Below are 27,554 nucleotides of genomic sequence, written 5' to 3' on the forward strand. Positions count from 1 at the left end.
TTCAAGAGGTAGCCACCGGAAATGGTTTTCACTTCACAGGTGTGCCCTGTCAGGTTTAGTAAGTGGGATTTCTTGCCTTATAAATGGGGTTGGGACCATCAGTTGTGTTGTGCAGAAGTCTGGTAGATACACAGCTGATAGTCCTACTGAATAGACTGTTAGAATTTGTATTATGGGAAGTAAAAAACAGCGAAGTAAAGAAAAACGAGTGGCCATCATTACTTTAAGAAATAAAGATCAGTCAGTGCGAAAAATTGGGAAAACTTTGAAAGTGTCCCCAAGTGCAGTTGCAAAAACCATCAAGTGCTACAAAGAAACTGGCTCACATGAGGACCGCCCCAGGAAAGGAAGACCAAGAGTCACCTCTGCTTCTGAGGATAAGTTTATCCGAGTCACCAGCCTCAGAAATCGCAGGTTAACAGCAGCTCAGATTAGAGACCAGGTCAATGCCACACAGAGTTCTAACAGCAGACACATCTCTACAACAACTGTTAAGAGGAGACTTTGTGCAGCAGGCCTTCATGGTAAAATAGCTGCTAGGAAACCACTGCTAAGGACAGGCAACAAGCAGAAGAGACTTGTTTGAGCTAAAGAACACAAGGAATGGCCATTAGACCAGTGGAAATCTGTGCTTTGGTCTGATGAGTCCAAATTTGGGATCTTTGGTTCCAACCACCTTGTCTTTGTGCGACACAGAAAAGGTGAACGGATGGACTCTACATGCCTGGTAGCCACCGTGAAGCATGGAGGAGGAGGTGTGATGGTGTGGGGGTGCTTTGCTGGTGACACTGTTGGGGATTTATTCAAAATTGAAGGCATACTGAACCAGCATGGCTACCACAGCATCTTGCCGCGGCATGCTATTCCATCCGGTTTACGTTTAGTTGGACCATCATTTATTTTTCAACAGGACAATGACCCCAAACATACCTCCAGGCTGTGTAAGGGCTATTTGACCAAGAAGGAGAGTGATGGGGTGCTACGCCAGATGACCTGACCTCCACAGTCACCAGACCTGAACCCAATCGAGATGGTTTGGGGTGAGCTGGACCGCAGAGTGAAGGCAAAAGGGCCAACAAGTGCTAAGCATCTCTGGGAACTCCTTCAAGATTGTTGGAAGACCATTTCCGGTGACTACCTCTTGAAGCTCATCAAGAGAATGCCAAGAGTGTGCAAAGCAGTCATCAAAGCAAAAGGTGGCTACTGTGAAGAACCTAGAATATAAGACATATTTTCAGTTGTTTCACACTTTTTTGTTAAGTATATAATTCCACATGTGTTAATTCATAGTTTTGATGCCTTCAGTGTGAATGTACAATTTTCATAGTCATGAAAATACAGAACAATCTTTAAATGAGAAGGTGTGTCCAAACTTTTGGTCTGCACTGTATATATTTATTTATTTATTTATTTTATTTCCTTTTATTGTATCATTTAGGTGTATATGCAGGGAGATCAGATGTACATAGTATTATCGATTATAGGATTTTATTTTATTTGTGAACAGCATTGCAGCAATATTGATTAATACTAATTTGTGGCATTAATTATTTGTACATTATAGCAGCATTATTTAGGTTTGCTGTATGATGGCATTATATACATGTTGGGTATGGCCTCTCCTCTCTGTCAATCCCTTCACTGGCTCCCCATCACTCAGAGACTCCAGTTCAAAACCCTAACCATGGCATACAAAGCCATCCACAACCTGTCTCCTCCATACATCTGTGACCTAGTCTCCCGGTACATACCTGCACGCAGCCTCCGATCCTCACAAGATCTCCTTCTCTACTCCCCTCTTATCTCCTCTTCCCACAATCGCATACAAGATTTCTCCCGTGCATCCCCCCTACTCTGGAACTCTCTACCCCAACACATCAGACTCTCGCCTACAATGGAAACCTTCAAAAGGAACCTGAAGACCCACCTCTTCTGACAAGCCTACAACCTGTAGTAACCCTCACTCCACCATACCGCTGCACGACCAGCTCTACCCTCACCTACTGTATCCTCACCCATCCCTTGTACACTGTGAGCCCTCGCGGGCAGGGTCCTCGCTCCTCCTGTACCAGTCGCCGACTTGTATTGTTCAAAACTATTGTAATTGTTCTTGTATGTATACCCCTTTTTCACATGTAAAGCACCATGGAATAAATGGCGCTATAATAATAAATAATAAAAATGGCAACAAAATATGTATTTGTACAGGTTTGTGGCATTAGTTATGTGTACAGTATTAAAGCATTATTTATTCAGTGCTGATTTGGTGACTTGGTTATGAGTATAATATAGAATCATTATTGTTTTTATTGTTTTGTAATGACTTGAGGCATTACTCCGGTATACAGTATTGCAACATTATTTGTACTGATTTGAGACATTAGTTATGTATACAATATTACATTACTCTTTTTATTTGTACTGATGCGTGCTATTAGTTATGTGTATGGTATGGCAGCATCATTTATGTTTACTGTATGTTATCATTAGTTATATGTAAAGTATTGCTACATTATTTTTTTGTATTAATTTGTGGTATTAGATATGTATTTAACCATTATTTATTTCTACTGTTTTGTGGTATTGGTTATTTGCATGGTATGGCAGCATTATTTATGTTTACTGCATGTTAGCATTCATTATGCGTACAATATTACAGAATTCGTTCATTTGTACTCATTTGTTGCTCTAGTTATGTGTACAGTGTTACAGCATTATTTAGTAGGACTAATTTGTCCATTAATTATGTGTGCAGTGTATACAGTTTTACAACTTTATATTGATTTGTGGTATTACTTACGAGTACAGTATGGCATCAATATTTATGTTTACTCTATGGCAGCATCTGTTTTGTGTCCAGAATTACATAATTTCTGATTTATACTGATTTGTGACATTAGTTATCTGTACAGTGTTACAGCATTATTTATTTGTACTGATTTGAGGAATTAGTTATGTGTGCAGGTTTACAGAATTGTTTATTTGTACTCTACGGTATATAACAGCTTCAAGGGTTTTCTAAAATATGCTATCCTGGAGTATCTCAATAAAATAACCTCATGGCCCAACATCAACATGAGTTTACGAGGGATTGGTCTTGTTAGACTAAGACCAGGGTAAGGCCGTGAATGTCCACTATCTGGAGTTTTCAAAGGCATTTGATACAGTGCCTCATAAAAGATTGGTGCATGAAATGAAAGCAATTGGACTGGGAAAATATATGTAATTGGGTTAACAACTGGCTAAGTTATATGAACATAGGGTGGTTATTAATGGAATACACTCAGGTTGGGTCACTGTTAACAGTGGGTTACCACAGGGGTCAGTATTGGGCCCTCTTTGCTTTCATATATTTATTAATGACCTTATAGAGGGCATACATTGTAGAATTTTAACATTTACAGATGATACTAAATGCTGCAAGGTATTCATCACAGAGGAGGATAATTTAATATTACAAAAGGATTTATGTAAGCTGGAGGCTTGGGCTGAGAAATGGCAATTGAAGTTTAATGCAGATAAATGTAAGGTTATGCACTTGGGCTGAGGAAATAAAATGTATAATTATGTACTAAACGGTAAAACACTGGTTAAAACTGTCACTGAAGAGGTCTTGGGCGTATGGGTGGATGGAAAACTAAATTTTACTGACCAGTGTCAGGCCGCTGCTGCCAAGGCAAATATAATAATAGAATGCATTAAAAAAACATAGATGCTCATGGCAAGAATATAGATTTGCCCGTATATAAGATACTAGGGAAGCCACACTTAGATACTGGGTACAATTTTGGCCTCTGGTGAATAAGAAGGGCAGAGCTGAAGTAGAGCGTGTGCAGAGAAGAGCGACTAAGGTTATTAAGGGGCGGGGTGACTGCAAAAGACGGGTTATCAGACTTGGGGTTATTCAGTTTGGAAAAACAAAGGGTTAAGGGTGATCTTAGTAAAATGTACAAATATAAGAGGGGACAGTACAGAGATCTGTATAATGATCTTTTTACGCCCAGACCTGTGAAGTGACAAGGGGCATTCTCTACATCTAGAGGAAAGAAAGTTGAATCATCATCACAGACAGATTGTTTACTGTACGAGCAATGAGACTGTAGACTCTTTACTGTAAGAGCAATGAGACTATGGATTCTTTACTATAAGAGCAGTGAGACTATGGATTCATTACTGTACGAGCAGTGAGACTATGGATTCATTACTGTAAGAGCAGTGAGACTATGGATTATTTACTGTAAGAGCAGTGAGACTATGGATTCTTTACTATAAGAGCAGTGAGACTATGGATTCTTTACTGTACAAGCAGTGAGACTATGGATTCATTACTGTGTGAGCAGTGAGACTATGGTTTCTTTACTGTACGAGCAGTGAGACTATGGATTCTTTACTGTGCGAGCAGTGAGACTATGGATTCTTTACTGTACGAGCAGTTAGACCATGGATTCTTTACTGTACGAGCAGTTAGACCATGGATTCTTTACTGTACGAGCAGTTAGACCATGGATTCTTTACTGTAAGAGCAGTGATACTATGGATTCTTTACTGTAAGAGCAGTGAGACTATGGATTCTTTACTGTACGAGCAGTGAGACTATGGATTCTTTACTGTGCGAGCAGTGAGACTATGGATTATTTACTGTACGAGCAGTTAGACCATGGATTCTTTACTGTACGAGCAGTTAGACCATGGATTCTTTACTGTAAGAGCAGTGATACTATGGATTCTTTACTGTGCGAGCAGTGAGACTATGGATTCTTTACTGTAAGAGCAGTGAAATTATGGAATTCTCTGCCACATGACATCATGATTGATGGACTAAAAAAGTTCCAAGAAGGCCTGGATGCCTTTCTTGAAAAATGTAACCTTACAGGTTATGGGCACTAAGTTCTGTGATGGGGCGATGATCCAGGGGACTAGATGATTGCTGTATGTGGAGTCGGGAAGGAATTTTTCCCCTAATATGGGGCAATTAACATCTTCCTCATGGGATTTTTGTCTTCTTCTTCAGGATTAACATGTTAGGCCATAAGTTGACCATGAAGTACTTATGTCTACCATCAACCTTAAAAACTATGATATTGCTTAGTGTAGTCATGTGTGCACTATGGTCCCATTATCTTTACAGTATCATTTTTCTAATGTACTTTGGTTTCCATTTTTCACCCTCTGACACAAAGGGAGTGACAATTAAGAGAACTTTTGGAGACTTCAAGCATGGACTTATTTCTAGACCCTCTTCTGCAGAATAAGATGGTCCAGTATCTCCAGATGACAATTTAGAATATCTGATGATCTGGGACGAAACAAACCTCATTAATATCGAATTAAAGGGCTTCCAGTGTGTGACATAGTTCTATTAATGAATGAAAACTAATATGCCTCCATATTTTGTGCTGCTGTTATGTAAGATAAGAGGCTTAGGACTCAGCCATCCCACCACCCCTGCCCTCCTTCTATCTACTGTAGTAATGACCTGTAGTAATTATCATTTATTGCATTCTCCGTCCTCTGATAGTCATGTATGAGGTGACATTGGGTAATGATGACACATTGATGGAAGGACAGATCTGCTCACTCACAGCTGCAGGTCTTGTTGTAGATTTGGTTGTCCTGCGAATATCCTTTCAATTTGCACTTGAACTTGTTTTGCCAAAACTCCTGGAACCAGGGATTGCGGAGATTGTTCTCCGGCCGTAGCTGCAGGTAATAATCGTCAAACCATTTCACATCAGGAGACTGCAGCTTGATGGTTATTCCTCCGGCAGCCTCTCGCTGATAACCGTCTGTCACATCGTACCTGTCTGCCCAGCCATCACTGCGGAGATAAATAACACGATAAATCCTCCTGTCCGCAATCTCATACAAAAATGTGATTGATGTTCTTATCTGCTCAACATTTTTATAATAGCTACTTTATTAAATCCCGCAGATCCCTCATTGTCCTCACAAACCATAAAACTATAATCACAGATATGGAAGAAGAAAAATATGTTATTTAAAGGACACACGTACCCATAGACAGGCTCGGACTGGCCCACAGGAGAACAGGAGAATCCTCCGGTGGGCCCCACCCTCTTATATGAACAGTACTTGGCACAATATTCTTGACTCACCATATACAGACAAAGGTGGCATCTTATTTATTTAACAATCAACCAAGTTTATTGCTATTAGAATTTTGTGAATGAGGATAATGTCAACCTCTTCACTATTTGCATGTAGCTGAAATATGGGGACTTGGAGTTGATGTTACTGGTGGACCCTTAGCATGCCAGTCCGACACTGCCCGTAGTTTACTTCCATGACACCGGGGCCTGGTTCATTACAGTGTATCAGAGCTCAATCTTCTAATGAGGCGTGAGCTTGTGATAAGGCAACAAATAAGGGTGGGATTTGTGTTAACCTTGTCCATAAGTCAGAGGGGTCCTGCTTGGGTTGGGCGCATTCCTGGATAGGTCAGGGGCATTCCCGGGTGGGTCAGGAGCATTCCTGGGTAGGGCAGGGGTGTTCCCGGGTGGGTCAGGAGCATTCCCGGGTAGGGCAAGGGTGTTCCTGGGTTGGGCAGGGGTGTTCCCAGGTTGGGCAGGGATGTTCCCGAATAGGGTAGTGGTGTTCCCAGGTTGGGCAGGAGTGTTCCCAGGTTGGGCAGGGGTGTTCCCAGGTTGGGCAGGGGAGTTCCCGGGTTGGGCAGGGGTGTTCCCAGGTTGGGCAGGGATGTTCCCGGGTAGGGCAGTGGTGTTCCCAGGTTGGGCAGGGGTGCTCCCGGGTTGGGCAGGGGTGTTCCCAGGTTGGGCAGGGATGTTCCTGGGTAGGCCAGTGGTATTCCCGGGTTGGGCAGGGGTGTTCCCGGGTTGAACAGGGGTGTTTCTGGGTTGGGCAGGGGTGTTCTCAGGTTGGGCAGGGGTGTTCCCAGGTTGGGCAGTGGTGTTCCCGGGTTGGGCAGGGGTGTTCCCGGGTTGGGCAGGGGTGTTTCCGGGTTGGGTAGGGGTGTTCCCAGGTTGGGTAGGGGTGTTCCCGTGTAGGGCACTGGTATTCTGGGGTTGAGCAGAGGTGTTCCCAGGTTGGGCAGGGGTGTTCCCGTGTAGGGCACTGGTATTCTGGGGTTGGGCAGGGGTGTTCCCAGGTTGGGCATGGGGTGTTCCCGGGTAGGTCAGGCATGTTTCCGGGTTGGGCAGGGGTGTTCCCAGGTTGGGCAGGGATGTTCTCAGGTTGGGCAGGGGTGTTCCCGGGTGGGACTATAGGAGCATTCCAAGCGGAGATATAAACAAACATTTCAATTATTTGACAGCAACCCATCAAGTTTTTCTTTTGTTTACTTTTATAATTGATTTCAGATTTTTTTTTCCTCTTTAGAGCATGACCATGAGGAGCATATCCACATCCATATCTAAACGTCAGATAAAAATATCTTTAAAGGGGTTTTCTGGTGAAAACAAGTTAACACCTATCCAGAGGATGTGATAGGTTATTGATTGGTGGCAGTCCAACCTCTGGAACCCTAACAAATCGGTACTTATGTCCCAGTTAGAATGGAGCCCATGCTCAAATGCCGCTCCATCCATTCTCTATGGGGCTACTGAGTGCTGTGCTTGGCTTTGTCTCCATAGAAAATGAATAGAGAGGTGCATTGGCATTCGATCTTTCAATCCATTTTGTAATGCAAGGGCCTTATAAGGAAGAAATATTCCTCATTCTGCCACCAATCAGTAAGTTCATCATCATCATTCCTGCAGACAGATGATGATAAATTGTTTTTAGGAACTTTCCAAGTCTTTAATATTTCATCTCTTGGTATTCAACACTCCGAGCCAAGAAAAAGGGCCATGGCATACCGCAACCACCACAACCTCTTCACTATTTAGTCAGACACATTCTGTTGTGGCTGTAAATAGGTCTTGTAGCCCAGTCTCACTCACTCGTATGATCAATAGTTGGACAGTTTCCCTTTAAGGTGTAAATAAGTAAGTCAAGTCCAGTTAATTGCTTATAGAAGTTTATGGAAGGGGGAAAGGAAAGGAGGAGTGAGAAGAGTGAAAGAGAGAAGCACAAACACATAGAAGCCAGTTTTGATGCTTTCTAGTAAGTGATTATCTCAATCTAGAGCTGGATTCATGGCTACTCTGCTCAGTACTGCTGTATAATGTCTGTGTTTACTGTGTATGGGAGACATCATAGCAGAATCCACTGTGTATATGACCTATGTAAACCTAGTAAAATTCACCCAGCAAATCAGCAGTTGGACGATCATAGAGCAATCCCAAGCAATGAACCAAGTTTGATAAGATCCATTTAATGTGTCAATAAGTCAGTCAATCCCAGTTCATTGCTTATAGAAGTTTATAGAAGGGGGAAAGGAGGAGTGAGAAGCGTGAAAGAGAAAAGCACAAACACACAGAAGCGAGTTTTTTGATGCTTTCTAGTAAGTGATTATCTCAACCCAGAGCTGGATTCATAGCTACTCTGCTCAGTGCTTCTGTATAATGTCTGTATTTACTGTGTATGGGAGACATCATAGCAGAATCCACTGTGTATATGACCTATGTAAACATCGGCAGTCTGACGATCATAGAACAATCCCAACCAATGACCCAAGTTTGATAAGATCCATTTAATGTATTAATAAGCCAGTCCATCAATGGAATGCAATACAATATGGTACCTAAGGGGAGTGCATGCAATATATATGGCATATCCAACATACAAGCGACATGGAGTACAAAAGTCCACTATTATGTATAGCAAGTTTTATTGAAATAATCAGAAATGACATACATATAAATAGAGAAAGTCAGTAGCAAGACTCAGGTCCCATTGCCTATCCACTAATGGTTATGGGTGGGAAGAGAACCAACTCGGAAATGAACCCCATGTAAAGTGCCAGTGCCTAATTAGATAGTAATATCTCCCTTATGCATCGTACCTCATAACTCAGCAGAGCCCATATAGAAATAAAGTGCCTATGTGCAAAAAGCATATTGGCATCATCAGAGGTGAGCAGCAGGTGAGGATATTGGTTAGCAGATGCATACCATAAATAGAAACAACATATACAAGTTTAGCGGCTCTTACCCATATTACCCAAATGAAGTAGCATATCACCAGCCCCAACGCGCGTTTCACGTGGGCTTCCTTGGAGGGCTGTTATGGCACCAGTGGTAACAGAACCGACTGTGGACAGCTTTCTCTGCTTTCCATCACATGGTCAATGCAGCTATTTGTAATTATCACTGGGGGGGGGATTTTTCTATATCACTCTATGATTGTTCTATACACTGTGTTACTGGAGTTTTTTTCTTTCTTTTTTTAATCATTGATAAATTCCTCTTAGAAAACGTATCCTATTATTACCTTGTATTACAGCACTGGACCTCAGAGGTCACTTTCCTTAGAGGGATCCTCAAGGGCAGGGTCATCAGTATGCCCCTCCAGCACTTCTGCAGACTGGTCACATAGGGATCATTAGTTCTGCTGCTGTCACTCATTTCCTGGCCCATATATTGTATGTTCAGGCATTGGCTAGCGGGTCAATGCACAAGGCCCTGTTGACTTTGTAGATATAATTGAATACATATCATACTATACCAGTGCCAATTATTTTCCTGCCAGCGATGTGGGGACAGATTTATATCTTTATATTAATGGACGCCTCCCTGCAGCTTCGAAGAATCACATATTGTAAAAATTCATCCAGCTCTTCCCAACAGTGGATCTGCTGGTAGGGACGGAAGTGATGGGGGGTTTCCTGTCTTACCCATTGGTAGTGGTCTCCAACTAATGAAATATAAAGATGCAATACTTTGTAATCCATGATATAGCCCAATAGTAAAGATTTTCTTCTATTAGTATTATTTCCTTTTACATTTCCAGCATCATTTTAATTTTCAACTTCTCAGAAGGGACTTTAAAGAAGCACTCCTCCTCCCATCAAAGTTGTTATCCTTTTGGTATATTGCAGTTATCATATTATATAGCACTGTGTACTTACAATTGCTCATTTTGCCTTTCTACCCAGATAATTCTTCTCTTGTCTCTGTTCTGTGTAGAAACAGGAAGTCTCTTGTCCCTGCAGAAATCATCCCCTTCTTCAACTCCTGACCCAGCTGCTCCCTTCTCTCCCCTGCCATATACTTTTGCAGTGACTCAAGACTTGCGCAAATAAAATTGACCTCTTGTTTCTACATAGAGCTTAGAAGGATTCAGCTAGTTTGTTTTTAATCACGTGATGTCATAGACCTAATGGAAAAGAGAAGAATTATAATATATGAATAATAATAAATAAAAGAGAAGAATTAGCTGGGTGGAAAGTCAAAATGAGCAATTGTAAGTACACAGTGCTATATAATATGATGACTGCAATATATTAAGTGGATAAAAACTTTGATGGGAAGAGTACTTCTTTAAGCAAATTTTTTATGCCCTGTCAATTTGTATATCACACATCCACCTGTGCCACCACAGACACACTCCTGACGCTTCTCACAATCTGGATGTTGTTAGTGGCAGCGACTGGCAGTGCAAAAACAGAGGATGTCTGAGATTTTTCCACAACCCTCCCAGACATTTCGACATTTCAGAAGATTTGCAAAGTATTACAATGCATCTGACTGCCAACCTTGACCAAATTGAAGGCCAAAACTACCCTTCCCTCACCCCAGGGGTGGCTGCTGCACTGCAATTATTTAAATGGTCACTGTCATTTTAATAAACTTTGCTTAAATCAATAGTACTTGTAGAAACTTTTCAATATATCTTATTAGAGAAATATTTTTTTTCTCCACTTATGAGCCACTTCTACTTCCTTGCCCACCAAACTCATTTATACCTGAAATCCATTATAATCAAAACAAGATGGGGACATCTGTGTAGAGGAGAAAGAGAGAAGCAGCATATAAAGGGGGCATGCAAACACAATGAGACCTGTGATGATTTATAGTATGTGTTTATTTCACACTAGTGCTGGATTCACATCCACCATGCTCAGTACTGCTGTAGCTGCTGCTGTGTCCTCAATCCTATTGCTACTTCTGAACATTTATTACTTGGAAACAAGAGAGCAAGAATCCCTCTTGTCTGTGTGTGCTGTGTTTTGGAAACATCATGGCAGCTAGTCTCCACTCACCAGCTCAGAGACAACTGAAAACTAAAGAGAGAGCCTGTAGAGGGGAAATCAGTTGAAAAATGTAGGATACAAGTCATCTAATGGTCAGAAATAGTGTTATCTGTCATATACAGACACAACACGTTATACTGACTTAATAAATAATGTTACATTTAATGTCCTCTTTTCATCTCTCGCAGGAATTCATAAGAAAATTAGATTAGACAAATTCTGGGTCATGAAGATTCAACCCATTACGGCACAGAATGGACCACACATCCCAATAACCCGTGATAAACAGGTGTTCTCTGCATGTAGCAGATGCCGTTCATTACACATAATTGTACCTAATTGGCGCAGAGATGGTTTTGTTATGTTTTCCTTCAATAATTATAATATTATACAATTAGTTACTGAGCGAACACATGCATAATACAATACGTCATACAGAGTGGCAGGCGGAAAAAAGGGTGGTCTTGTTCGCACCGCACGCAAATCACTCTGATTTATCACAAAGGAGGATCTCCCCTTTAATTGTGGTCGAAGAGAGTCATGAGCGTGTACAGATGTCCTCCAAACCGGAAAGCAGCACCAGATGTCGCATTCAGAATTAGTTTAGGAGATGGGGATCTCATAAGTAAAACCCTATTTTTGCTCTTCTAATAAATTAATAATCTTATTCCCTTTTCTTATACCTGTAGATATGTATTAGATGAATTTAGAAATATTTATCCTGTCTTTGTCCTTTCCTTGGCTATCTTATTTACATGTACAGTGGATATAAAAAGTCTACACACCCCTGTTAAAATACCAAGTTTTTGTCATGTGAAAAAAAATGATACGAAGAAGAATAATTTCAGAAACTTTTTCCACCTTTAATGTCAACTAACAATCTGAACAAATCCACTGAAGAACAAATTATATACAAAAAAACTAAAATAAAGTGGTTGCATTAGTGTGAACACCCTTTTATAATTGGGGATATGGTTGTGTTCAGAATTAGCTAATCACATGTAAACTCATGTTACATAATAGTCAGTACATGGTTGTCATTATTTACAGGAATTCTGATTAACCCCATATAAAGTTTTGCTGTTCTAGGAGGATTTTCCTGACATTTTCTTAGTTGCATTTTACAGTAAAAGTCATTGTCTGTAAACAGCTGACAACACAGCAAAGGGATCTCATTGCTGAAAGTTATCAGTCAAGAGAAAGGTAAGAAAAAAATTGCCAAGTCATTAGATATAGCAAAGAACACTGTGAATTTGGTCATCAAGTAAGGGTTTAATTTGGCACAACAGTGAAAAATGTTTTGCTGCAAGTCTACCAAAAACATGTGGGAAAACATGTTATGGTCTGATGAGGCCAGTGTTAAAGGGGTATTCCCAACTCCAAGATCTTATCCCAATATGTAGTAGGTGTAATAATAATATTAGCAAATACCTCCAATTAGAAATGTAGTATAGTTCTGATTAGCTATGTCGCTTGCCTCATGTGCAGGGCATTGCAGTAGCTTACGTATCCATGGTTACGACCACTCATACAGTAACTGTTAGTTATTTGAAAGTGGTTGTAACTATTGATGCCTAAGCTACTGCAATGCCCTGTACGTGAGGTAAGCTTCATAGGTTATCAGGAGAACTATACTACATTTCTAATTGGAGGTATTTGCTAATATTATTATTATTACACCTACTACATATTGGGATAAGATCTTGGAGATGGGAATACACCTTTTAAGATTCTGGCCAAAATTTCAAAAGGTATGTGTGGCGTAAAGTCAACACTGGTCATCGCCAAAAGAACACCATACCCACACTGAGGCAGGGTGGAAGCAGCATTAAGCTTTTTGGCTGTTTTTCGTTAACTGGACCTGAGGCTTTAGCCAACATGGAGGGAATTATGAACAGTTCCAAATATCAGTCAATTTAGCACCAAAACTTTCAGGCTTGTGCTAAAATGCTGAAGATGAAGAGGAATTTCACCTTTCAGCATGACAACGATCGTAAGCAGCATATCTCCAAATTATCAAAAGAATGGCCTTGCCAGAAGAAGATCAAAGTTTTGGAAAGTTTTGAAATGGCCCAACCAGAGTACACACCTGAATCCACTTGAAAATCTGTGGGTGACCTGAAGAGGGCGTTGTAGACAAGAGATGCTCTAGCAGTCTGACAGATGTGGAGAAACGAAGAGTGGGCAAAGATTGCCAATTTTAGATGTGCCATGTTGACAAGGTGAAAAAAGCACTGTTTGTTTTTTTTCACACCAAAACTGCTCCTGGGGACAGAACTTTCCTAAACCGGAAAACTCCTTTAAGTATTTACTATTGCACTTTAAATCGGTATGTGGTGACAGGTCGTTTCTGAGAATTTACTAAGAGCGTGCAGGCAGGGAAAGGAAGAGTTCGGAGTGTGGAAAGGCAAGGAAGATGCCGCTTTTCCCCAATATGATATATTGCATAGTTTATTATATTCACATGCTGCTGAATATTGATTCCTAAAAAAAATCATACATCAGGCGCACTTTCCTTGCTATCTACCTCTTTAGTTTTTCTTGAAGCGTTCACACCGCCTGAGTTAAACCCCTCCGCAGTGAATTGCTCTTTTCATTTATTAGTATTCCTTTTAAGGTTATGTAGCTTCTTTTTCACTTTGCTTTTAAGCTGTAGCCCGGCAGACTTGCTGTTCTGAAGTCTCAGCACGCAGCTTATTTCTTTGATCTTATCAATATGACATTAATTATGGGTTTTGTGGAATTGACTTGTAGCATGTTCATTTATTTAGTAGACGTTTTTGAAAAGTTCAGCTCCTCAGATTCTAAATTGACACATTTAATCACCTTTTATCAAAATCTACTGCGGATTTCACCCCTTTGCACGTAAAGGGGTAAAATTCAATGTGAATTCCACGATATGAAATCCACGTCCATAACCATTGAATGGCCACAAATAGACGAGAGGAGCTTCAGCCGCTATAACGATATAAGAAATCGTCGGCACAGAATTTTCAACTAGAGATTACATGATGCAAAAAAGTGGATGTTCTCATCAAGCAAACATGCGTCTTTCTACAGGTCTAGTTTTCAGGCCTCTGAACTCAATTTTGGTGCAAAACTAATTAAAATGCCAGATGTGGCACAAAGATTAATGGTCCCAAAAAAGGTTACTTAGATAATGATTACAGTATACTGTATGATGTAGAGGCTTGCAGATGAATGTCGGTTACAATCTTTTGGCACAGATGGCTGATGGTTACAATCTTTTGGCACAGATGGCTAATGGTTACAGTCTTTTGGCACAGATGGCTGATGGTTACAATCTTTTGGCACAGATGGCTGATGGTTACAATCTATTGGCACAGATATCTGATGGTTTCAATCTTTTGGCACAGATATCTGATGGTTACAATCTTTTGGCACAGATGGCTAATGGTTACAATCTTTTGGCACAGATGGCTGATGGTTACAATCTTTTGGCACAGATATCTGATGGTTACAATCTTTTGGCACAGATGGCTAATGGTTACAATCTTTTGGCACAGATGGCTGGTGGTTACAATCTTTTGGCACAGATGGCTGGTGGTTACAACTTTTTGGCACAGATGGCTGGTGGTTACAGCCTTTTGGCACAGATGGCTGGTGGTTACAGCCTCTTGGCACAGATGGCTGGTGGTTACAGCCCTTTGGCACAGATGGGTGGTGGTTACAATCTTTTGGCACAGATGGGTGGTGGTTACAATCTTTTGGCACAGATGGCTGGTGGTTACAGCCTTTTGGCACAGATGGCTGGTGGTTACAGCCTTTTGGCATGGATGGGTGGTGGTTACAGCCTTTTGGCACAGATGGCTGGTGGTTACAGCCCTTTGGCACAGATGGGTGGTGGTTACAATCTTTTGGCACAGATGGGTGGTGGTTACAATCTTTTGGCACAGATGGCTGGTGGTTACAGTCTTTTGGCACAGATGATCTGTGTATACATTTTATTGGCACTGATGCTTGGCAGTTAGAAGGCAACTCATAGTAACTCAACATGTAAACATTTTGGGCACACTAAGCTTAAGTTAGACTTTTTGGATTCTCGGGCCTGTCTCTGGACACACTTGCTGTCAGAGGTCATGAGGCTTCCACCCACTGTTGATACAATTATACTGAAAGTGGCCCACAAAAACATTCAGGATACCATGTGATGCAGGTGTACACGGAGGTCCTGCAAGTGGTCCACTACTACACAGCCCACTTCACGCAACCACACAGAGAAGGTATTCAGCCCTTTCAGCTACTTTTACTACTTTCACTGCCATCTTTGGAGCTAATTAATCACACAGTTTGCACTCCAATTCTGGGGTAAAACTATTTGAAATAAAAAAAAAAATTGGGTAACTCGTATCTGCGCAAAAATATTGCGACTTTTGGCATTTTTATGCCAGCTCCACAAATTTTTGGAAAAGTGGGAAGCTTTGTGAGTGGCATAAATTAAGACAGATGTACTCTTGTCCATGAATGAAGCACATTTCTGATATTGGCATACTTCAGCCATGAGATGCTCCAAATTCATTTAGAGGTGCACACATACAAAACACCAGTCTTAAAGAATTGTTCCTTTTGCCTCACACACATGACACTGTCCTTTCAGGTTGCCAAATTTGCCTACTTTTGAAGCTGTTTTAGCCTATAGCCATGCACCCTTTATATTTAGAGACAAAGCCCTCTCTATCCACCCTGTTCCTTGCCGCTTACTTTGCGATAGGCAAAGGAAGCTTTCCAGGACTTCCTGTTTCTGGGCTGTTTTTTGGAAGGTTTTAGTGGTGCCCCATAGATTTATTATTTCTTCCAAGAGCTAAGGTCTTTTTTTCTTGAAATTCCCCTAATGTTCTAGGAAAACTGGCAAGTATGATGTAACCTAGATCTACTACAACTCAAGAGTCTGTGCATTTGCCATGCTACTGCATCCATGACCAAAGACCCAACATTTCCCTCGACAAAAGACCCAACATTGCCCACAGTGCCCGTCCGTAAACAGTAATCATTATCATTACTTACCCCTCAAGGGACAGAGTCACAAATGTTAACAGAATACGGAACAAATGGCATTGCAACATTGGGATGTAACGCATCAGTAGAAGAGCATTGTCCAGGTACAGTACACATTAATGCAATGCTCAGTATAAACATTCATATAAACGTCTTGATTATGCTGTGCACCATGGCCAAAGGAACATCAAGATCTCTGGAGATGGACTTGTAACCTTGAGATTGTTGACATTGTTCAACAATTTTGGTTCTCAAGTCCTCAGACAGTTCTCTTCTCCTCTTTCTGTTCTCCATGCTTAGTGTGGCACACACAGACACACAATGCAAAGATTGAGTCAACTTCTCCCCTTTCTATCTGACTTCAGGTGTGATTTTCATATTGCCCACACCTGTTACTTGCCACAGGTGACTTTGAATGAGCATCACTTGCTTGAAACAACGTTCTTTACCCACAATTTTGGAAAGGTGCCAATAATTTTGTCCGACCAATTTTTGGGGTTTTGTGTAAAATTGTGTCCAATTTGTCTTTTTTTTCTCTTTTTTTGTGTTGTCCCACACAAAGGAAATAAACGTGTATAACAAAATATGTGTAATTGCAATAATTTTCTGGGAGGAATACTTTATTTTCTGGAACAATTTCAAGGGTGCCAACACTTTTGGCCATGATTGTATGTATTATTGTGTCTGTAGTGCCCCCTTACATACAATGGGCAGTCGTGATACAATATATGATCGATGACTACGAGTAAGCATCTATAGTCCGGCAAATCCAATAATATGAAAACAATAAAACAAGGTATACCGAATATTCCTAGTTTTAATCTGCATTTCCGTCATACTCACAATTCCTCCTGTAACAGCGCACACATCCTCTATTCTGTTGCACACATCCTGTGTTATTAAGGTTAATGAATGCACTCATTAGGCCGTAGCCCAGTCTATTATGCTTTGCAAAATCTGTTCACGGCCTACATGATTATTCTGAAAACTGCTGTTCTGCCCACATGTAATCGTTCCTTTGCCAAATCTCTGACTAATAGTATTTCATCAGTATTTTCCAGTCCGCGCTCCTCTTATAGTCGCACTCGTTATTATTCTTAAGGATTGAGGCTCCTCTGATACTTTAATGGATGTTGATGGTTTAGTAAATCATATTAAAACGTCCTTGAGCAACAGGAAAAGCTACATGTAATCTAAGGTCTCCGAGAGAAATCAGATATCGGGATAATTCTATAAAAAAAACAATTCGAATCAGTGTTCATCAGAGAAGACGTAGAAAATCTAGGAATATAGAGATACATCAGTGAAAGGGAAGTTACGTAGAAAAAATATATGTTTGTTGACTCTCCTTGAATATCTAGGAGGCTCCAAGAAAAAGAGAGCCGTAAAGGCCTTAAGAAATCTTCCGAAAAGCATCATCTATGGGATGATGCTTCTTCATGTGGGGTCCTGGCTTCCAGATGCAAATTCACAGAGTGGGAATGGCATCATGCCCTGTAAAAAGAGGTGATGATATGGAGACATTTGCATTGGTTCTCCTGACTGACCACTTCCAAAAAGTTAAGAAGCATGGGAAAAATAAAACATGGCCAACATCCACAAGTCACCAATTGTCAACCATTAAAAACATAGCCCAATATATATATATATATACAGTATATATATATATATATGATTGAGGCCTGCAGAAATCTATGACCTTACAACTCTATCCAAATGAATGGAACCTAAGTTTTGCCATGTGTGAATCTCATCCTAGAGGTCAGAGTCATAGGTAAGCTTCCTTTCAAGTGGAGCACTGGTTCAATTTGATGCCTCCAGCTCAACATATATTATGTGGCTTCTAGGCTTCTCGATGTACATGCCATCTAGTTATTCCCCTGTTTAGGGGCATCGGAGCACTTTCTTGTAATGAACCCTACATCTATGTCAGTAGGACGAGGTCTGGGTAAATTTTTGGGTTATGAAAACTCAAAATATATTAGAAACCGACTATGACTTTTCCAATTATTGACCTCACATGGTGACGATATCAATAGCAATTATGACCAGAATTCCTCCCTTTTTTAACTCTGGGGCTCGTCAAGTGCTGAAGTCTGAAGCCGGCCATACACATGGGATATTTAAAGGTTTGACATTTGGGAAAAAGTCTGCAGTTACTCTACTTGACTGCATATTGGTAAATCTGCACTTGTAGTCACTATTCCTCAACATACTTATTGTGACGTTCCAACTAGTTGCACTCGGCTTCTCTCCACAGAAGTGAATAAAAGAAGCTGGACTGGCACTTGACAACAAATATGCAACTTGCGTACATGCGGTCAAGTGACCGCCCAGTTACACCAGCAATACCGGTGAATTGTGAGCACGTGACTGCAGACTTTTGTCCCAAACCTTGACAACCCGTTTAAAGCAGAGTAACACTTATTGCCTAAATTTACCATAGGTTACAGAAATCACTATAGTATACAGGCACAAAGGTATTCCCACTTTAGACATTTATAGCATATCTACAGGACGGATGTGAATTGCACCTCTGGTACTTGCACCCTCAACTAGCCAAGTGAGCTGCCCACTGGCCACCACTTCCTGGTGAAGAATGAAAAGAAAGTTGGCCATGGATGTCCATGGCTCTCGCTATGCAGTTACATAGGAATTACACAGCTGGCTGACACTTCAGTATAGGTGCGGTGGAGGTTAGGATCTAGTGTCCTGGTTATAGGTGCAGGTCTCAAAGGTAGAGTCACGGGTGTGTCAGAAGTGACAGTCACCCTGCAGTTGGTTGCAGGAGATCTCTTCGTTTGACATTACAGACTACTTCTTAGAAGCTGTATCTCTAGGACCCAGCGGCTACCTTCCTCTGGCTAATTAAAACCCTGGCTTGGGTGTATAAATACCTGCTATGTGCAAGAAGGAGGTGCTGGCGATATTCATTACTCCTTGTGAAAGCTTGAGCAAGAGCAGTACTTTTTCCTCTCTGTTGCTAGAGGACATGTGCACATTTGTCTGGAGTCGACTAATTCTAAGCGATTTTCCCTTGTTTGTCCTCCCTTGTTGTCTTTAGTGTTCAGTGGGGATCGACTAGTTGTCATCCACTCCCGTCCCTAGCCTGAGCCTAACACCAGTAAAAGACAAGGAGAGGTACGCGTGCGGCGATTGGTGAAGAACCAATACAGGGACATTAGTGGAGATAGGGTGACGCTAGATCAACCTAGGAGGTCTCCACTCTCCCCAGAGTCTGGGCTCCCTTTCCCTCTTCCCTTTGTGCTGCACTTAGTCTTTTCCACACCTTGCGTGACAGGTAGGACCTATGTATGGCATATTTAGTGGGTATGGTTGGAATACCCCTTTGGGGTGGCCTTGGTTTCCTTTACCTACTAGGCCCCGGTACATTTGCTCCAAATGCACAAATTCTCTGTTAGTGAAAGCTGATCTAGATAAGTATATACAACCTGTCACCCGGTGTCATCGCCTTCTCCCATGGCAGATTACACTAATAGTGCGCTTCATATGCTATTACCAGCCAGTTATAATGGAGGACTCATAATTAGTTTTGTTTAGTAAAAACATCAGATATTATGTGTAAGGTCACATGGAAATGATGGCAAGGACTTTACTCATATCTCTGGAGGCTTGTCATAAGGCAACAAACAAGCAGCACAAAGATGATATGACGCAATGTACGGTACAACACGAGTGATGCTTACACACTGGGGGGTCAATCTGAAATCACATGGGATGAAGTATACTCACCTGAAGGATAAACAGGTTATTTTTCCTAGTACTAAATACACCAAGTGTGATATTCACAAGCTAGAAGCAATTTTAAGAAAACAACATGGCCATAACCACAGCTAAATAATAGTGGGTGATGTAATATAGCAGATCTCAAGACCATATGACACTGTGTATTACTTTGGAAATCCATCTCAAAAAATGCATGAATAATACTTTCTGAAAGTTTAAATTCAACTCTTCTTATCAAGCCTGAGTGACAGCTCCTCAGTGTTCCTCCTCTCTACTACTGCTGAATCTCTACCCATCCAACAATCTAGTTGTGAAGCTAGTTACTACTCACGGGCAGACCGTGAGGCAGAGAAGTCAGATGTTCCGGCATCAGTACCAAGAGAGCACGTAGAAAACCAAGGGGAAAGGCAAAGGCGTAAGTCAGGTCATGATCCCGGGCCAAAATCCCAGGAGATAGAAGATCAATGCAAAAGGACAAGACGAAGAGATAGTCAGAACCCTGTTCAAAGGGTCAGGCAGTAGAAAATCAGAACTCAGCACAACATAATCAGGTAAACACTCACCAGGAAGCACAAACTACATCTGGCAGAGATTAAAGGCAGACAGCTCAGTTATGTAGCTGGGCACTCTCCAGAACAGAGAACACCTGGAAAAAGCCCAGCACCTCCCAGTCACAGATTGGACGGCCGAGCTGTCAATCAAAACACCAATAACTCAGCACAACCCAGATTCCATAGGGTAGCAAAACAGTCACTCACTGAGAGGAGGAATCGTGACACTAGTCCTTTCTCCTTACTCCTGCTTTTTCTCTGCCCACCTAGCATGATCGACAGCTCCCTAGAGTGCCTCCTCCTCTGGTGCTGCTGATTCTCTGTCCACCAAGCGTGATTAACAATCCCTTAGGGTCCTCCTTCCTGGTACTGACTTTCCTCCCAGGTAGCATGGTAGACAAGTCCTCATTGTCCCTCCTCCCTGCTGCATCTCTAACCAACTAGTCTAATTCACAGCTCCTCAGTATGCCTTCTCCCTACTGCTGCTGTTTCTCCACCCACCTAGACTGAATGACAACTCCTTAGTGTTCTCCTTCCTGCTGTAGACTCTTTTCCCACCTAGCCTGATTAACAGCTCTTCAGTGCCCTGCTCCCTGCTACTGAATCTCTGCCCGATTGACAGCCCCTTTGTGTGTCTTCTCACTGCTGTTGCTAAGATCTTACACTGCTCAGTACAAGCTGCAGTTCTCAGTCAGGCTCAGTCAACGGAGACTGAATACACTTGAACTCATGCTCACTCGCTCTTTAGTTGGACTCATAAAATGATCATTTCAATATCTGGATTATACAGCCATTCTTCAAAATAAGAACACCAGTCTCAACAGGTCTAATAAATCTATATAATAATAACATGAAATCTTTCAGATCCGCTTTAAAGAGGATTTAAACTGGCCACATAATTAAATAGTGGCTGCAGGACTGAATGAGATATAGGTTTTTTTTTTTTATTTCTCCCTTCTGTTGCAGAGATGTTAGCTTGTAAAGTTCAGATTATAATTTATGATAAACCCAACTGGTTGTTACCAGAAATTTGTCTCTGGGGGTGTGTACTTTTTCCCCTGCATGAAGCTGACCAATCATAAGCAGGCAGCAAGATACGTAGGAAAAAATATCTCATCCCTACAATTGCTTAAAGCAAGTGTGAGACATATAATGACAGACAGTCTTCTCTCCTCAATGATCTTACTGCAGAGCTGAGTGTGATTACTAACACTTCTTCAGCTTTCCTCTCCTGGCAGTCAGTGTGGGGGAAGAGGATACATCAGAGCTGACAGCACTGAGAGGAGAGCTGCAGGTGCATAGGTGTTTGTAATGAGACAAATCTCAGCTCTGCTATACTTTCTCTCCTGGAAAACAAAACAAAAAAACCAACAAAAGTTGGAAAACCAGGGTCCAAAACTAAGCAACACAAACCAAAAGGAAACCCTTAAAAAATACCTTTAATAAATTCTTTTTATAAAAAAGATACTCAATAGTACCTATGGAACAAAGTTTACACACAAAAGGAAAATATATATTTTGATATACTTCAATAATCCTATAAGGGGAGGGATGTATAACCACAATCCAAAATTGCCCTAGGTCACCCTAGTAGCTACTAGGGTGACCTAGGGCAATTTTGGATTGTGGTTATATCATATATATATTTTCATTTTGTGTGTAAACTTTGTTCCATAGGTACTATTGAGTATCTTTTTTATAAAAAGAATTTATTAAAGGTATTTTTTAAGGGTTTCCTTTTGGTTTGTGTATACTTTCTCTCCTCCCACACTGACATGAAAGCTGAAAGGTATCTGTAATCAAACTCATCTCTGCTCTACTCGCAGCACTTTGTAATCACACAGCTTTTCAGTGAGATCAGTGATGAGAGTAGACTCTCCTGTCTGAGACATGTAATGACAGACAATCTGCTCTCCATACTTATCTCACAACAGCCATTGTGAGGGAAGGGTCAGTGCAGCTGAGTTTTGTCTCATTACAAATACTTCAAGCAGGTTTCCCCTCTCAGTGTTGTTGACTGCCGTACTTCCCTCACCTCACACTGACAATTGCAAGATGAAAGCTGAAAAGTATATGTAATCACACGCATCTCTGCTCTATTCCCTGACTTTTGTAACCACACACAGCTCTGCAGTGAGATTAGTGAGAGAAGACTGTCATTACGTTCCACACAGGAGAAAGCCTGTTCTAAGTTACTGTGGGGGTGTGATCATTTTTCCCCTTTTGAGTTGTTGCTTGCTTATGATTGGTCAATGCCATACAGGGGAATAGGGACACGCCCCCAGAGACAAGTCTCGATTGAATTATAACATAAATTCTAACCTAAAACTTTCCAAACTAATATCTCTACAATGGAGAGCAGAAATTAAAAACAAAAAACTACATTTTACTCATCTCTGCAGCTACTATTCATCGATGTGACCAGTTTAACATGCGAAACTGGTGAAACGTCCAATTTTAAAAAGGGTCTTGTTTTTTTCCAAAAAGATGCCACTTGCAGAGCATCCCAGTTCAAATGAATGCTGAGACTGAGACTAATGTTATCTTATTACTCTCAATGAACATTCTTCAGTCTGGTTCTACTCTATGACCTCCATGGAAACTGCCATCACAAAAAGGATCATCTTGATCTTAATTAGCTATCTGCCAAGGACTTCTGCCTCCAACAGCCATCTCTCTTGACACACCCTCACCCATACACGTGCATGCTTGGTTTGACCAAGTGTGCATGTAATTTCAATATGGAAAGTGGAGAAAGGTGCGCTGCCAAACTTCTTTGGGGCCACTGTCAGTGGAAATGTGCCAGGGCAATCATGCACAGCTTTCTCTACTTATTTGTATGAAAGTTCTAAAAATTTGTTGAGCAAACATGCTGGTCAATTTTACCCCCCTAAGCTTGTTAATTGAGATTTTTCTCCTGATGAAGAGTAACAAGGAGAAAGCTGTCAATCAGCAGGAATAAGGTGCGGTTCATGAGTTTATTGGACTCTTCTCCACAGTACAACACCCCCCAAAAAAACCCTTCTTTGATCATTCACATACAGAGTGCAAAATTTTAGGATAAGTATTTCGGAGGTACATTGCAGTTTCCCTTTAAGTCGCTGAGCTGCAGGTTACTTCCATTTTAGTCTGTTTACTCTTACCTGTAGGGAATGAAACGCTGACAGTTCCCAGAATATGTTCAAGTTGTTTGGCTCAAAGTTTCTTGTCACGCTGCGTCTATTGTTTGAGACTGTCACAAGCAAGGACGATGCTCGGCTAGACGTACTTATAAATAAGACTTTTGTATCTAGATGTGTTGAGACCATAGGCGAGTTTTCTATAAAGCTTCTAAAATAATGCTGTAGGGTAAAAGTACAATAACCCAAAATGCGCTAAATAATGGAATAATTTACTATATTGCGTCTAATGTTTAGAGCATAGCAACTAAATCTGCAACACTGAACAAAGGACATATTCACTTATAGAAAACCAGGTATTGGGGTCTTCACTGATGAGGGGCAAGAACCCTTAAACAACTGTCTGTGGATAGGTTGGACTCTGGTTTGCCCAAATATCATTGGTTATGTTTGAAGGATTATTAAAGAGTTGAACATTGACTTATAGGGTAGCTACTTCCAACAGGTGGCACTAGAGAACCAGATTTATTTCTTCTTATGGAGAGATTATTTGCATACTCTATTTCCCAGAGAGCACTGCTTGGCTTATAAGAGTTCCTATGCTAGTTGGTGGTCTTTACAAGGAGAAGCATTACTCCTATAGATCGAGGAATAAACACACACATAAGGGCAGACATATATTTTCTGCATGTCCAATTGCCAAGGGGCTTTTCTAATAAGATGGTCAACCAACTAAAAAAAAATGGGGAGGGATTTACTAGAGACTAGCACTGTGCACTTCATTCTTTGCCAATTGGGTTTTGGAGAACTGGGGACTCAGACTGATTGGCAGCACCTCAGAGGACAGCCCTCATAAATGATACACAAGCATCAAGGAGCTGACAAATCTCAACATCAACTGGTCAGAGGAGACTGCGAGAAGCAGGCTTTTGTGGTCGAATTGCTGCAAAGAAGCCACTACTGAGGACTAGTGATGAGCGAGCATGCTCGTTGCTCGAGATTTAGGAGCATGCTCGGGCGAGCACCTATTATCTTCAGAGTGCTCGGGCTTTAAGTTTTCGTCGCTCCGTGAACATGATTTGCGAGTGTTTGACACCTTTAATACATGTGAGGAATGCCTGTATTTCCAGCATTCCTCACATGTATTAAAGCTGTCAAACAGTCGCAGATCATGTTCACGGAGCGACGAAAACTTAAAGCCCGAGCACGCTGAAGATAATAGGTGCTCGCCCGAGCATGCTCGTACATCTCGAGCAACGAGCATGCTTGATCATCACTACTGAGGACCACTAACAGGAAGAGACTTGTTTGGGCCAAAAAAACAAGGACTGGACGTAAGATTAGTGGAAATCTGCACTGTGGTCTGATGAGTCAATATTTTGGTTTTTTAGTACCAACTATCATGTTTTTGTCAAACGCAGAAAAGATGAGCAGATGGGTTCTACACCGTGAAGCATGGCGGGGAGGTTTGATAGTGTAGGGGTGCTTTTCTGATGACCTTGTTGGTTATTTAGTCCATATTCCAGGCACACTTACTCAGCTTCGAGACCACAGCATTCTGCCATGATATGCCATCCCATATGGTTTTCACTTAGTGGCACTTGTGTTGTAACTAGACAATGACCACAAAACATCTCCAAGCTATGTAAAGGCAATGTGACCAAAAAGCAGAGAGATGGAGGCTGTGTCAGATGGCAGGGCCTCCACAATCACCCAACCTCATCCTAATTGAGATGGTTTCGGATGAGTTGGATGCAGAGTGAAGGCAAAGCAGTCGACAAGTGCTACTCCAACAAGACTGTCGGAAAGAGATTCCAGGTGATGACCTGATGAAGAAACTGAAGAGAATGTCAAGGGGGTGTAAAGCTTTCATCACAGTAAAAGGGGGGTAAACACTGTGAGGAATCTAAGATTTAACACATATTCTATGTCTCACACGTGTTTCTTTACTCCTTCTTTCCATATCTGTTCCATTGTGGTTTTGCTGTCTTCAGTCTAAATATACAATGTGCGTATTTTAATAAGAACAAGGAAAACCACTGCATTGACAGGTGTGTCCAAACTTTCAAACTTTTGACTGGTACTTTATTTATAGTCATGGGAAAAACTAAGTACAACCTCAAATGCACTCACCACATAACAAATTACACAATGTCATTATTTATTTAACTAGGTCAACAAGTAGAGGCCGTGTGTGATTAAATACACCCTTACTACTTCTGTAGGAACTTGGCGGGTAAGTAGCAGCCAGGTGCTGTTAATCAAACGCCCATTTTGGCGGGTAAGTAGCAGCCAGGTGCTGTTAATCAAACGCCCATGTAAATCAGCAAGTGTTTCCAACTCTATAGGAGCAGTAGTTTTGGCAGCTTGCTGGTCTGGATTAATCAAGCGAGTGTTACTACACCGCCAAGGAGGAATGACATCAGCAATGATCTTACAGAAGTAATTGTTGTTACCCATTAATGTGGGAATGGTTACAAGGCCATTTCCAAACAATTTGGACTCTTTCGTTCAACAGTGAGAAAGTTTATTCACAATTGGAAAACATTCAAGACAGTTGACAATCTTCCCAGGAGTGAACTTCCCACCAAATTCACCAAAAGGTCAGACCATGCAATATTCAGAGAAATTGCAAAGATCTCAAGAGTTACAGCTTAGACTCTAAAGGCTTCAGTAGGCTTACTGAAGCTTTTAGAGTCTAAGCTGTAGCTCTTGAGATCTTTCCAATTTCTCTGACTGTTGCAAATGTTCAAGATCATAACAGTAGAATGAAAACAGACTGGATAAGTATGACTTGTTTGGAAGGGTTCCCATTAGAAAACCTTTTCTTTTTAATAAAAACATGGCAGCACTGGTAACATTAGCAAAGCTGCAGCTGAACAAACCATACGACTTCTAAAACAATGTCCTTTAGACAGATGAGAAGGTGGTGATGTTTTGACCATAATGACCTGCACAATGTGTGGTGAAAATCAAACTCATATCAGCACAAACACCTCATACTAACAGTCCAGCATGGTAGTGATTTGGGCTTGTTTTGGAGCAGCAGGATCAGAGCATCTTGTATTCATTGAGTCAACCATGAACTCCACTATGTACTAAAGCATCCTAGAGACAAATGTGAGGCCACCTATCCAAAAACTAGAACCTGTCAGAAACTGGGTCCTGTACCTTCATCACTGACACCATGAAGGAGAAGAAGCTCTCTGCCTGTGTAGCAATCAATGCAGTAGTGAAGCCTCATGGACTGTGCTTCTGGCACTTCATTTAGGATGATGGTACAGCTTTCATCATGATTAGACTATGTTGGTATATTTTATTTTGTGTTATACTTGCAGACCAACTAAAGAATATTGTATGTCCCTGGACGAGCCCTTTAAAGTGAGTCTTGAATTTTATATATACATACATATATACTGAATATATATATATATATATATATATGCAACCTTTTTTTTACACAGTGTTTCACATCATCATTTTTATATCTACTTCCTTTCAGGAAGGAATGCAATAGGATTTTCTGATTTCTAGGTATCTAGAGGCTACCCAGAAGGCTGTCTATTAAAAGGATCAATGGGATGAAGTCTTATTAATTAAGAGAGCAGTGACACCTAGTGGTAAGTTGCTGAGAAAATCTGCAATGGAAAAGAAAAGAACGAGAAGGAGAATGCGGCAACATTGTACAGGTAGAATTTTATTCATTTTTGCTACTAGATCTATCACTAACTTTAATAACACTGATAATGATACTACTACAACTACTACTAATAATAATAATATTAATTTAGGTTAAATGTTATTTTAAAAAAAGACTACTGCACTAATAAAAAAAATAAAAAAAATTGTGTAATCATGGTAAATGATACACTGCTCCAAATCCTCAAATTCCACAACATTTTTCAATGCAAAATCTAAAGAAAATATATGTAAAAAATATGAAGAGTTTGATCTGAGTGTCATATGAGTGTGATTAGATTCTCTCGCATGAATGAATCGTAGTACAGG

General features: G+C 41.0%; 1 protein-coding gene across 8 annotated transcripts in view; it reads right to left on the reverse strand.

Moving 5' to 3' along the window:
* The window catches only part of GRM5 (glutamate metabotropic receptor 5), a 599,946-nt gene that overhangs the window by 82,623 nt on the left and 489,769 nt on the right, over positions 1–27,554 (reverse strand). For all 8 annotated transcript variants that reach the window (XM_073662042.1, XM_073662044.1, XM_073662045.1 and 5 more), the window contains exon 4: positions 5,583–5,818. In XM_073662042.1, the coding sequence (XP_073518143.1) occupies positions 5,583–5,818 (236 nt within the window). The remainder of the gene's footprint in view (positions 1–5,582; positions 5,819–27,554) is intronic.

The sequence above is a fragment of the Phyllobates terribilis genome, unplaced genomic scaffold, assembly GCF_046119375.1.
Source record: "Phyllobates terribilis strain yellow unplaced genomic scaffold, ASM4611937v1 Scaffold_2__4_contigs__length_985480577, whole genome shotgun sequence".
Lineage (NCBI taxonomy): Eukaryota > Metazoa > Chordata > Amphibia > Anura > Dendrobatidae > Phyllobates > Phyllobates terribilis.